At 46.1% G+C, this 13,165-nt stretch overlaps 6 protein-coding genes across 6 annotated transcripts; 4 read left to right on the forward strand and 2 right to left on the reverse strand.

The window, feature by feature from the left end:
• Positions 1-1,410: 1,410 nt before the first annotated feature.
• On the forward strand, positions 1,411-3,390 carry N7479_004251 (uncharacterized protein; the record flags this gene model as incomplete). The annotated part of the gene is made up of 1 exon (XM_057251948.1): positions 1,411-3,390. One exon carries the CDS (start codon positions 1,411-1,413, stop codon positions 3,388-3,390), a length of 1,980 nt encoding a protein of 659 aa, XP_057111273.1.
• A 1,442-nt stretch (positions 3,391-4,832) lies between these two features.
• N7479_004252 (uncharacterized protein) lies at positions 4,833-5,360 on the reverse strand (the record flags this gene model as incomplete). Its single annotated transcript, XM_057251949.1, has 1 exon — positions 4,833-5,360. The coding sequence occupies one exon, from the start codon at positions 5,358-5,360 to the stop codon at positions 4,833-4,835; it is 528 nt and encodes a 175-aa protein (XP_057111274.1).
• Positions 5,361-6,195: 835 nt separating this feature from the next.
• N7479_004253 (uncharacterized protein) lies at positions 6,196-6,471 on the reverse strand (the record flags this gene model as incomplete). The annotated part of the gene is made up of 1 exon (XM_057251950.1): positions 6,196-6,471. One exon carries the CDS (start codon positions 6,469-6,471, stop codon positions 6,196-6,198), a length of 276 nt encoding a protein of 91 aa, XP_057111275.1.
• A 1,676-nt stretch (positions 6,472-8,147) lies between these two features.
• N7479_004254 (NAD-dependent succinate-semialdehyde dehydrogenase) lies at positions 8,148-9,913 on the forward strand (the record flags this gene model as incomplete). Its single annotated transcript, XM_057251951.1, has 4 exons — positions 8,148-8,270; positions 8,322-8,409; positions 8,474-9,743; positions 9,796-9,913. 4 exons carry the CDS (start codon positions 8,148-8,150, stop codon positions 9,911-9,913), a joined length of 1,599 nt encoding a protein of 532 aa, XP_057111276.1.
• A 408-nt stretch (positions 9,914-10,321) lies between these two features.
• On the forward strand, positions 10,322-10,881 carry N7479_004255 (uncharacterized protein; the record flags this gene model as incomplete). The annotated part of the gene is given in 4 exon segments (XM_057251952.1): positions 10,322-10,405; positions 10,460-10,548; positions 10,566-10,662; positions 10,822-10,881. 4 exon segments carry the CDS (start codon positions 10,322-10,324, stop codon positions 10,879-10,881), a joined length of 330 nt encoding a protein of 109 aa, XP_057111277.1.
• Positions 10,882-12,030: 1,149 nt separating this feature from the next.
• N7479_004256 (bZIP transcription factor) lies at positions 12,031-12,579 on the forward strand (the record flags this gene model as incomplete). Its single annotated transcript, XM_057251953.1, has 1 exon — positions 12,031-12,579. The coding sequence occupies one exon, from the start codon at positions 12,031-12,033 to the stop codon at positions 12,577-12,579; it is 549 nt and encodes a 182-aa protein (XP_057111278.1).
• Between the last annotated feature and the right edge of the window lie 586 nt (positions 12,580-13,165).

Below are 13,165 nucleotides of genomic sequence, written 5' to 3' on the forward strand. Positions count from 1 at the left end.
AATTCGACTTGAAAATATAAAATTAGGGTGGTTTTGCTTTGTTTCCTGACAATTGGTTTTGTGACTTTCCATTCGTTTTCGATAATTAGATAGAGCCGTCTGTCTATACTACTATGAAAATGGCATCATTACTTTCCTTCCGATGATAACACAAGTCTTTCTACCAAGATATCATGCACATCTGGAAGTTGTGTTTTAATCTACATATGTACATATTCAAAGGTCAAGTAAATTCTAGAATCAAGTTGGGAGAATAACGTCGATTGGTGTTTTGTTAGAGTTGTGGGGACCCGCTAAACCCCACCTAGAAACTAACCCCGAGAGCTTGAACTAGTTAGGTTAGAAACTGATTAACTGGATAAGACAAATGCGCACGCTCTATACTGTTATGCTTATTTTGATCCTGGGTGTTGTCCAGGTTGTGGAGTAAATATCTAGAACTGATGGATGTCGAATTACTTGTGAGTGGGGTGCTATATATATTTCACGCTCTGTTGACAATAATCTTCGTGATTGGCTAGTATCTTTAGTATTCTGAACTATGATAAAGCCACAGAAGTAGTGGCCAACCGAGAGTTAGAGGAGTGTGAAGGTGTAGAAACATAGGTCTACTTCAATTGATAACTCGTTATTGCTTTAATACGAGTCTGAAACGAAAAATACAGTGGAAGGCCTTGTTCTTTGAGAGGAAGCATTTTGAAGCTATAGCCATGGAGAATTATCGCTTCTATTGTACTCGACTTTGTTGCATCCGAATACTCATAGTCTTGGAAATGTAATCAAGAAGTTGAGCCTTGGAATACTCCATGTAATGTCATATCCCATTCACTTAGACATACATATAAGTCTAATGTACCTGGACATAATGTGTTTAAAACTTTGGGAAGTGCAAGAGAAAAGGAGGTGTTACGTTAACATTTGCTAATAACAGCAGGTGGCCTAGTGGTAGCACGCCAGTGTGTACTACGAGGGAAGTGCCGAAGATCTTCCACTACCTGACTGTTCCGATTCGATCCGTCGAAGTCGCATTTACAAACCTCATCCTCCTTTTTGTTTTTCTTTTTGTTTCTTTTTTCTTTTTGCTCCTCCCTTCCATCTTCTTTACATACTGCCCGTCTGGGACTAGCGTATATATTATGGACAGGATCGTGTATAGCGATCACGTGACTAACTGTGATCCACCCGCCTGGAATTTTCGACGTCTTCAACACCCAAGAACAGTGAAACTATCAGACAAGAAGTTCAAATTCGCCATTTAAAGTACCGGTTACAAAGAGTTCTGACATTAGCTATCTTCTTGGCCCTCAAATCGGGTGTTGTGCAATAAAAATTCGCATCCATGTGACATTTAGGCACTGCAGGTGAACCTTTCGCGCATACAAGAGCAAGAGACCAAAGTTTCCTCCCAGCATGTCATCTTTGTATGGAAGCCAGGTGCCCTGGCCAGAACTGCCTCCGCCGCAATCTGCGCAACCACGCTCATTATTATTTGGAGGCCTAAGCAGTGATGCCGGTTTGCAACCATCTTCTCAGCCCGAACCGCCAAGAAGTTCTATTTTTGGAGGCCCCATTCAGGAAGAATCCCCTCTAGAGCCTATTTCCGAAGCAGATCTCATGGATGAGGCGCTAGACCAAGACGAAAATGAATTTGACATGATAATGCGGGAACGGCCCTTGGCGTTCCAGGATGACTCTGATGACGAAAGCTATGAGGGGGATGAGCGTGGCAGAAGGCGCATACGCTCCAAAAAATTGCGACAATTGCAGCAGTCTCAGCTTGACCCAATTTACTACGTAGTTGACCGAGGTCTTGACCTGCCACCTGGGGTTGAGCGTCCCAATTTGTTTGAAGGATGCGCTACTACGTGGAGGAACTTCAACGCCGATGATATCGGAGCCTATAATGCGATGGTTACTCACAGAACCAGAGATTTGGCTGCTCACCTTTACAATGCCCACGCGTTTCGCAGGCGAGCGCGGGACCCTGCTCGGAAAACCCTTGAAGTCCCTAACAGCGCGCCACTGCGTATAAACAAGCGATGGGCTGCATGGCCTGTTCATGCAGCCAGAGTTCCCCGCCCCAGCGAGATCATCCGGAAGCGCATGGATGCCCCTGGTAGGATGCAAATGCAACATGATTCCCGACCCAGTGCGGAATTAGAAGAATGCATCACAGCTTTCATACTGAAGACGTCCAAGGAGACTTTCCAAGCTCGAGAGTTGGATTTTGAAGAAATTGAAGATAACTCTGGGAAGAAGATGGACGACGGCGATGAAGTGATGGAGGATGAATTGGACAAAAAGGAGGACGACGAAGAAGAGACTGTCGATGCAAGAATCCTCCGGCCGACAGTCCTACTCGACGATGACCAATCCCTTCGCCAATTACGTCCGCTGGTCCGCAATGTCATCTCACAGGTAGACCGACTGTTATTCGGGCTCCATTGCGCCATGAAGGGTCGCAAGTATGAGGAAGACTCTGGTGACGAGCAATGGAGTGAATCGGACGAAGAAGACGACCAGACTCGAGAGAGCCGCAAGCGAAGAAGCAGGAGTCGATCACGAGGTCGGAGAAGTGTTCGACGAGGGTCTCAGGAACAGGAAATATCGCGCCGTCTCAACAGCACACGTACACCCACTAGACTGGAGACGGAAGATGAAAACTTACCTGATGTTTCCCAAACCCGAGCGCAGTCACGTGAATCCACTACTGGTATCAGTAGCAATCGTCACACCAAAGGCCGACTCAAATTGCGAGATTGGAGTGAAGTTATGGGACTGGCGTCAATGATGGGCCTCCCTGATTCTGCGGTAATGCGCGCGTCGAAGCGATGTGCCGACCTGTTTGGCGAAGACATGGAATTCCGGATAATGCCCGAAGGCAGAGTCAAAAAGAGGAGAACGGCAGATGCTCGAGAACAATATGTCTACACCGAAAGCGAGAGCGACAGTGACTCGGCACCACCAAGTTCTCAGCCAACCCCCCGGCCAAGCCACAAGCGCAAAACCATACCTGGACTTGAGCCAGACGCCAAGGCAAAGACACCAAGCCAGCAACGCTCGAGGTCACGCAAGACTCCTACAGTCGTTCTTACATCCGCGTCCATATCTCCAGCCCCGGAGGTGCTGTCGGAATCAGCGAGACCTACTGCAGGAAACACAGAATCTGCTGCTGGCCAGGAAGCAAGGCCGGTCAAACCAGGCGTTGGAAAGGGTGCTCATCGGAAAGTGGATATTATCTGTCCTATCAGGTCTTGCAATCGACATACGAATGGGTTCTCGCGAAAATGGAACCTCAACCAACATTTGAAAAAGTCTCATGGTATACAAGTTAATCCTGGGAATGAAGCCTCGGCTGAGCGGGATACTCAAGTTATCATTATCGAATAGCTTAGTTGTGAATGCGAAGTCGGAATTGTACAATCTGCATGGATCAGTGCCGGCTTGATCAGAGCATGTTCCCAACCACATTTGTATCCATGAATTAAGATAATACCCTAATACCCTATTCGATCTAAGGTACAGTTGGCGAGTTGTGTAGCCGGCGAAAATGCCAGTTCGGGCTACAAAAGCCAAGGAAGCCAAAATTGCTGGCATGTAGCTGTTGTGAAAGGCCCAAATTATAGGATACTATAAATAATTCTGTACATTGTGAATGCCTTGGTTTGTCCCATCCGAGCAAATATGCTGGAATGCTTTTTTTTGTTATTTTTTTGTTTTCGTCACTGGTAATAGCTCGACGGCAGTTCCTACGGCAGGTTTTTGGTGCCATCGCGCCAACCCATATATTTTATTTACCGCCTATCTTACCGCCTTGCTCTCATCTGTATACTCCTGATACTCCTGTAGGCCTCTGCAAAGCCCACTAATAGGTTAGGCTTTGGGCCCATCCTTCGGGCCCATCGATAGGTTATGGGCTTATATCTTGAGCCCATAGGGCGCATTTAGGCCCATAATAGGCCCCAATTATACAAACATACCAATCTATTGCAACTGCATAATTAATACATTTTTTGCTGGTTTTTTGGGGTATTGAGATTACTATCCAGGCTATATATAAAGCTGTACGTGAATCATTATATTCTTCCTCTTCTTCATCTTCTTCTTCCTTTACAAATTAACAAGTAAAGTTATAGAAAGTAATAATTCAAATGATTTGATTCAATTAATAAGATACTAGAATTAGTGTTATATTCGTATAATTCCTACTTCTCACCATAATAATTAAATTTTACTGAGTATATAGGTTGGAACATGCGTAAAATACTGTTATTAATCAGCTACTTTATAGTTATATACCAAGATAATATTTATACAGCAAAATGGGCTTTGATTGGGGCCCATAAGGCCCCCATCAATGGGCCGCGGGTTAGGACCTCGAAGCCCGGCCCATTTATAGGCTTTGCAGAGGCCTAACCTTGGGACCTCCCGCAGCTGGGTGTCCACGGGTGTATTGTTAATTACTAATTTTCTGCCTGGCAAAAACCCGGTTGGCGCGATGGCACCAAAAACCTGCCGTAAGTTCCCTCCATATGCTTCCAACATGTATGTCTTTTTGTTCTTTTCTTTTTTTGCCGTCTCCAATGATAGTCTGTATGGTCTCTTCAACGGAATCATCACAATCCTCCTGTATGCATGTGTGAATGTATGTCTTTTTTTTATATTTTTGTTGTCTTTCCTCTTTCGCAATAACCAAATGAGTGTCTGAAATGAAACTTTCGTATGCCGTAGATCTGAAAAAATCGAAAAAAAATGCGTATGCATCTGGTTCCTCTCAACGGGGAACACGCCAGTGTTGGCATGGAGAATTCGAGACTCACAGTCGACCAGACCTATCTGGTTGGCCTATTGGTTCGACGTATCCATGGGGTTGCTTCGAGGTCTGGCTTCTCCGACTGATCTGATGCCAGTTCGTCTGATGGTGTTGACTCGGCAGACTGGGCCCGCCTATGGTTCCTTCGGACCCAGGCGACTGAGGTCGCAAATTGGTCTAATTCTGCTATCGTGGCCCACTTGATTGTTTTGTCTGCCAGCATCGGACGTGACTTGGAGGGATACGGGACAGCCCATTGCTTTAAAGGCCGCTTGAGGGCTAAGTAGTCCGCATTTTGCATCAGCGAAGTCCACCGAAAGACAACATCTATCTTAGCCCTATCACTCGCCATCCTTTTAACCATGATCCCAAGACAGGTCATCGTGTCCGGGCCCCAGAAGCATACCCCAAATTTCCGGAACCTTCCATGGAGCGCAAGTTCTTGAATGCGAGATTGGGGAACAAACTCGCACTCATGCGCCCATGTAGAGCCTGGAGTCTCTGGATTCAGCAAGTAGTCAGGAATTTCCTTCTCCTCGCGCGACATTGACGCATATTCGGACAACAGGCAAGAAACTCATTTATCGACTTCCGTTTGTGTATGTAGAGCGGCCGACGATTTTCTAACCACTCAAGCACCGACATCAGTTGCTCAAGTGCCGTGTTGCGGTAAGGGAGCGCTTCTCGTATTTCACAGCTCCATGCTCCTTCAAAGCGCTTCCAGAATTGCAGTAAATCCCCGTTTTCCAACTGGATGAGGGCGAGCGATACAGCGGGATTCTCAGAAAGGCGATCTGGTTTCACGAGCTTTTTCACTCATACCACCCGCTGCAGCACTGGGAAAATAACTGGCTTGATGAGTGCTTGAATGATACGTTGATCCTCAATCCATGAGGGTACCATCTCCAATAATATGTCGTAGTGTAGCTTCGGGCCGTGGAAATTTGTGCCATGAGGTCTCCGCTTTCCTGGCCAACCGCGCTTTGGGTATGTGAGATGTTTCACATTTCTCAACCTGATCAGTGCGATGCAGCTGTGGTAAAAAGCATGCGCATCTCTCCTGAGTCGTCCCACAAGGGCCAAGACATACAATGGAACCTTGTGTGGGGTTGAGGGCGGAAGAGGAATGATTCCCACCCTTTACTCGGGGGTCTCTATGTTTTTTGACTTGTTGACCGAACATATTCTGTCATCCGAAAAGCTGGCTGGCAGTGGATTCCCGTCCATAGAAATGTTCTTGTTCACCATGGCCTCTTCTTTCCACAGAAGGTAAATCAATGTGCGAATCAATATTTTTGTATCAAGGTGGACACCCTCCTTGATGTTTGAGCGATTCAACAAAAGCTCGAAAAGACATGCGAAAAAGCTGGAGTTTTCCCAATTCAAATAACCATAGACACCCAGCGAAGCTTGGCGCAAAATATTGAGTGTTGGCAAGTCTGGCAACCGTGGGACTTGAGGACAAACCATGGAATTCGCTTGAATGGATCTCTGTAAGCTGGTGCGGGAGGTGGTCGATTTTGGGGTAAGGAAAGTGTCGGTAGAGGAACAGGACGTCCAAGGTATATTCTGTCACCCGCGCTAGCCTGTTCGTTTTGGAGTCTGAGGCGCTCCATGTGCTCTGCAATGGCCACAGTTGGATTCCACGTATTTGACATGATGCTAGAGGTGGATAATGGTGTAGCCAATTTCAATGTAGATCAAAATGGGCCTGTTGGCTTCCTCGAGCAAGCTTGTACCTAGCAAATGGGTAGGTTCTGGGAAACTGAAAGGTATGACTGGGGTGGATGGTGGATGACTTGGATAATGGGATGAACCAGCAATGGTTGTATGGTTCTCAATTTTTCTTGGGTAAGACCAAGGCAATGAGGCTGTCCAGGAGCTTCAAGAAAAAGCACGAGGCGCTAAAAGACCCGCGTAGAGGTAGGGGTGTAATGCGGAGAAGTAGAATGAGGGTATGCAAGAGCTTCGAGGAAGAGGACTAGGTGCTTAAAGGTGCAAGTGAAGGCAGAGGATGAGTAGAAAGCAAAGAAGAGGAATAGACGCTCAAAGGTGCAAGTGAAGAAAGAAGATGAGTAGAAGAGATGTAAAGGAGAGCAAGGGATGATAGCTGTTGATTTGCCTCAAATCAGGCACGCCAGATCAATTGGGATATGGACGCGTACGTGATTTCTTTTAGAAGGGTATTGATTTACTCTTGACTTCATTCATATCCTATCAACCATTGTCTAGGTCACTAGTGATCTTTGAATCTTCATGTGTAAACCATTCTCGACGACAGCAAACGACTCTATTAGGGTAAGAAGTATTATAACGACGTATGTCAAAGGCACGGCGTTTCTAGATCTAGGCACGAGGTCAATCATTAGAGGTTGCTCTTGGTGTAGTGCAACCATCTACATTGTTCCCAGGTTCCTCGCATCTCCTTGTAGATATAGGATATTAGTCTGGATGCCTAGCAGATAGATTTATAGACAGATAGTCGTTCCTAGATCTTGCCGGTAGACTCCAGTCTGTTGTCTCTCTAGGATATCACTCATGCAAAAGTCATGACTATACCGAGCTCTTTTGGTAAGTGACGTTTACAGGACTACTTTGGCATTTTGGGTGAATGGCACAATACACATAAGATCGAGCAGATATTTTTCTTGTTGCAGTACGTACACCGTACATGAAGTGTGGTCGGTGATTTGCGGGGGAAAAGACATCTGGATGCCCCAGATGAGCTCGGGGTATTACCAATACACTATCTCAAGGCCGGAGGTGCTAAGTTGATTGTCATTGGCTAAAGGGCCCGAGCTTTTAAGGACTGAGGCCTTGATTGGTTGAAATATCCGAAGGACGTAAGATTTATTTCAGAATTACGCAAATTACCAGATCTATGAAAAACTATGAAAATGTAGGATTTCCTATAGACACAGATTTCTCTAGTATTGTCTATCTACTTGGAATTTTCTCATTAAGATGTGAAAAAAGACAAGTTAAATGTATTGTAGAAGTCTTGGGATTCCAAACCAAAACACACGAACAGTAGAAAGAAACAACAATACCGATCTAGATAAAGATGACATCAACTCCGCAGATCCCCGCTTAAGCATGGAGCTTCCCTTCTGAGCTCTTGACCTCGGGGTCTGAAAAAAAAAAAAGTACCTCTATCATTATCCTATTACTCACATATTCTCGGTGCTTCTCGGCCACAAAGAGCAAATCACCAGCAATTCCATACCCCACCTCGATTTCGACCTGTTCCCCTTTAAAAGCCATCTCCAACTCTCCTCCCCGCAATCCTAGAACTCTTTCTCCATATTGACAAATCTCCCCTCCTACATTTATAATGGATCGCATCATCCGCCCTGTTGCTCGCCAATTATTGCGATCCCGACCGAGATATCCCTTTTCGATTCCTCCTACTGCTCACGCACAGAGACTATACAGCATGAAACACAGCGCTCCGCAGGTAAGATCCGCAGTTGAATGGGAATTATGTATCTATACTGATCCGTTGCAGTTGAAAGACCAGTCGCTATTCATTGAGCAGGCCTACATTAACGGCGAGTGGGTCGACGCGAAGTCCGGCAAAACATTCGAAGTCCACGGTAAATACCACAACATTAAGGTTCAGGAGCGTCACTGATGTTTTTTTTTCCCTATCTCCTTCAGATCCGGCTACTGGCAAACTGATCGGAACATGCCCCGAACTTGATACATCCGATGTCGAGAAGGCGATCCAGGCTGCCTCAGAGGCCTTCCCCAAATTCCGCACAACCCTTGGCCGCGAGCGCTCGCGCATGCTACGCCGGTGGTACGACTTGATGATCGAGAACGCGGATGATCTAGCTAAGCTGATTACATGGGAGAATGGAAAGCCCTTCGCTGATGCAAAGGGCGAGGTCAACTATGCCGCCAGCTTCTTCGAGTGGTTCAGTGAGGAGGCACCCCGCACATATGGTGACACAATCCCCGCCAGCGTCCCGGGAAACCGGGTTATGACTCTTAAGGAGCCTGTTGGTGTGTGCGGTTTGATTACGCCATGGAACTTCCCCGCGGCGATGATCACGCGCAAGATTGGCCCTGCCCTGGCGGCGGGCTGCACAGTCGTGGCCAAGTCTCCGCAGGAGACGCCCTTCACAGCGAACGCGATTGCTGAGCTTGCGCGTCGGGCTGGAATCCCTAAGGGCGTTGTTAACATTGTTACCTCCTCGAAGAACACCCCTGCAATAGGCGAGCTCATTACCACCCACCCCGAGGTGCGTAAAGTGTCATTCACCGGCTCAACTAACGTCGGTCGCATCCTTATGAAGCAGTCTGCGTCGACACTCAAGAAGGTCTCCTGGGAACTCGGCGGTAACGCGCCATTCATTGTTTTCGATGATGTCGAGGATCTTGACGCTGCCGTGACCGGTGCTATCAACTCCAAGTTCCGCAGCTCTGGCCAGACTTGCGTGTGCGCCAACCGGATCTATGTCCAGGAAGGCGTGTATGAGGAGTTTGCCAAGCGCTTTGTCCAGAAGGTTAAGGACTTCAAGCTCGGTGGTGGTTTCGAGGCTGGCATTACCCACGGACCTGTCATTCACGAACGCGCTGCCAACAAGGCCCACGAGCATGTGCAGGATGCTACGTCCAAGGGTGCCGAGATTGTCATCGGTGGCCAGCGGGCTACTGCGCTCGGACCTAACTTCTACCACCCCACTGTTCTTACCGGCATGAGCAAGGATATGCTTCTCGCTTCTGAGGAGACTTTCGGCCCCGTGGCTGGTCTTTTCTCCTTCAAGACCGAAAAGGAGGTTGTTGACCTTGCTAACCATGCTGAGGTCGGTCTTGCTGGTTACTTCTTCAGTGGTAATGTTCGTCGCATCTTCCGTGTTGCTGAGGCCCTGGAAGTCGGCATGGTTGGTGTCAACACTGGTTTGATTAGTGATGTTGCCTCTCCGTAAGTTTACACCTCCCTACAATTGGTGTACCAAGCTCTAACGTTTCTATAGATTCGGTGGTGTCAAGCAGAGTGGCTTCGGCCGTGAGGGCAGCAAGTATGGTATTGATGAGTTCATGACTATCAAGAGCATCACTTTTGGTGGCATGGGTGCACCTCTGCAGGAGTAAAAAATTGGACAAGGAATGATTTTTGCAAAATATATATCATCTCTTTCTAGGATTAAACTTATCACGCACTTATATGAAAACTTTCTTCTTTCTTATGTCCCCCATGTCTATTGTTGAAGATTCTGCACAGCGTATTTACTACAGACTAAGCCCTATTATATATCTTTTAATTTGCAGTCATTTACGTAGGAAGCCAATTAGGTAGTAGTCTTTCGTCACATCCATGGATATAGCAGGACAATCACCTGACCTTGAACTGATGGCGGCAGAAATATCCACTGCCTCACCGCCTCCTATATCCCTTCTCCTACAACAAGCTAATCGGCATCTCTATCATCAGGAATAAAAACTTTGTTCATACGTGCAATCTCATAATTCATCCATAAGGCAATGGTTTAATCTGTTCCGATGCGTCCCTCACCCCAGTTTCTCGCCGCGGTCTCGCGCAGCCAGCCTTCCAAGCTCAAAAAGCCTTCCATTAGTCTAGACCATGTAAGTAACTCAAGCTTGGTTTGACGTAATGTATGTACTAATTGAACCATCCAGTTTATCCAGAGACAGCGAGTATTGTCATTATGGCGGGAAATCGTGCGAGCATTAATAAGTACATACGCTTATCCCAATTCCCGGACCATGTATGTGACACTAACAGGCATGGATGGCCAGAGGTTCCTCCCTCATCAACGCGGACTGAACTGCACAGATATGCGCGTGATGAGTTCGAGCGCCATCGCAATGTAACGGATGTGGTAGGTTGATATTCTAGTTTTATGGGAAGATTAATATTTGTGAATAGTTGACTGACTACATTTTTTTCTTGCTCTACAGCAACACATAAGATACTTGATTTCGGTATGAATTAGTATAGGGTTATGTTGTGAGAACTTGGATTGCTAATGAGCTCAAAGACAGGAAAAGCGGAATTCGACACCATGCGACGCTATATCGACGAACAGGTCGCTGGTTGATCTGTGTTGATAGGCATTTATGTAAATATTTTTTTTCCGTGTATCAAATCAAATCTTCCTTTTAATAAATGCGTCATATAATACTGAGCTAGTAGGGTGTGCATTTGGAGAAATCACATTGGAGTGGGGAGTTGACCTGTATGTTGTATACTATTGGCTGTACTTTAACGCGACTCGGAAGGTCTTTTCCAGCGATTCTATCGACGGCAGATTGCCGGAAGCCATTATGTGGCTTACTCGCTAAATACCATGTGTCCCGCTTGGGTGGAGAGTGTGAGCTTGCTCATGCATATTCAGACTGCCAGGTTGAGAAGACATTTGAGAAGATCAATTGTGTCATGAGAGATACCCACATTGTAGCCGAGAGAACAACCGGTTTCACAGGTAGAGAATATGGGGTTTCGGTTCGGTTCGAATCTGATCAAGACATAAGATTCTCGGTACACTTATGGCTATTCGCTGTAGCGAGCTGCTGTTATAGTATCCGAAGCTCGTTCCACGGGAAGCCAGGTTCCCCACGTGAAGACATGGAGTCTGCAGTCTACGAGGAGTCAAGTTCAAGTCTTGAAATTTTCTTCAATCGAATATAGGCATTGTGTTGTGCTACATTGTACATATTCTTGCTAGATCACACTAAACTACAGTGAACATATATGATGTCAGACTCGAGACCCTTAATTTATTCTCAAGCTTGGCGATTAGTATGGATCTATATGGGGTACAATATAGAATAAAAACGATCTTTTGCCACCTCTTCTCCACATACTCTAAGTGTATTTCAGGATTGATCACAAATTAAATGTCTGTGGGACCTGATGAATTACTGGATGATTGGATGGCCGGAAACGGCTGCCAGGTTACAGCTGCTTTGGAGTCCTGTATTTTCAGTCCAGATCCTGTCTAGATCCTTGAAAAGTACTACGTCATTGATTTTGGTCCAGACCTTTTATATATTTGAGTCTTCGCTGAGAGGTTTCATATACGAAGTCTGATCTTTTCATAGCTGAAATTACACTGGTCATTGACTACAAAAAACAATAATACTTCTATCTGTATTCCAAAATATTTTCTATAACCTCTTTATCATCTATACCTTCAATACCTTCAATACCTTCAATAACTTCAATACTTCAGGTAGCGTGACCAACCATGAAATCTGTATCACCTACCACCTCCCAATCCGTTAGCCCCGGGCGGGCAAAGCACCTCGAACGAAACCGCGTCGCCGCCAACAAATGCCGCGAGAGGAAAAAGAGAGAACACAAGCAAATCGAGCGTCGTCTCAGCGACGAAACCGAAAAAAAGGATCTCCTCCTAGCACAGTTGAACTGTCTACGAGAAGAAGTCTGGGATTTAAAAAACCTCATCTTCCAACACGCCGAGTGCCAAGACCACCAAATCAACCACCAACTCGCCAGAATGACCGAGACCGTCCTACATGCCCAACCCAACCAGGACAACAATCCCAACATGCAAACCAGCTCATCCCCCACATTTTCGACAGGGACGTGGTCGGATGAGTCGGTCGCAGATGATGCTAACCACATTGGACCGAGCGCATACGATCACAACACATACGATCGCAACGATTGGACGGTGTTACCTACGATCGCGAACGATTTTACCCCTTACGAACCGAGCGGTTTTACCGATTCGATGTTTGAAAACTTTATCGATGCGGACAATGTGTTTACCTAGGGACTGCCCCTTCCATCTATGGATGGATCGGAAGGCTGTTCTATTAGCGATGGGCGTTTTATAAAGTGGTGTATATTAATCTCAGGACCGCAAGCGCGGACTAAAACAAAAGTCAATAGTCACGAAATCAACGAATATACGAATCTACCCATGACATGGATTCCACTGCATAACTGCACATTCCCAAGAATAGGATGACGATGAGGCTTATGCCACATTGTGATAAGTGCATAGCCACAGAATGCCACAGAAGCCTCGGAAGAAGTCGATAGTCTTGAAGGAGCTAAAAGCTTTAATACTCCGGATATCCCTGGAATCTCCGAAAGTCTTTGAAACCTTCAAATCTGGAGACTATTTTCATAATCGGATCGAACGGGTTGGACTAGAAGAAGTGGAACGTGGAAGAGTCTTTCTAGTCAGTGCTGGTCAGTGTTGGTCAGTGCTTTTTAGTATGTGGGGAGACCAAGGGGATCCACAAAGCCTCTGATGTCATCACTGAACTATTGGTATATATGTATTTCTTCTTCTCCAAGGATTATTACTATTCAATATTATGATTTGGTTGCAGATGTACCGATTATTATAG

This window comes from Penicillium vulpinum (genome assembly GCF_028829585.1).
Source record: "Penicillium vulpinum strain IBT 29486 chromosome Unknown utg000002l_segment0_segment0, whole genome shotgun sequence".
Classification (NCBI taxonomy): Eukaryota; Fungi; Ascomycota; class Eurotiomycetes; order Eurotiales; family Aspergillaceae; genus Penicillium; species Penicillium vulpinum.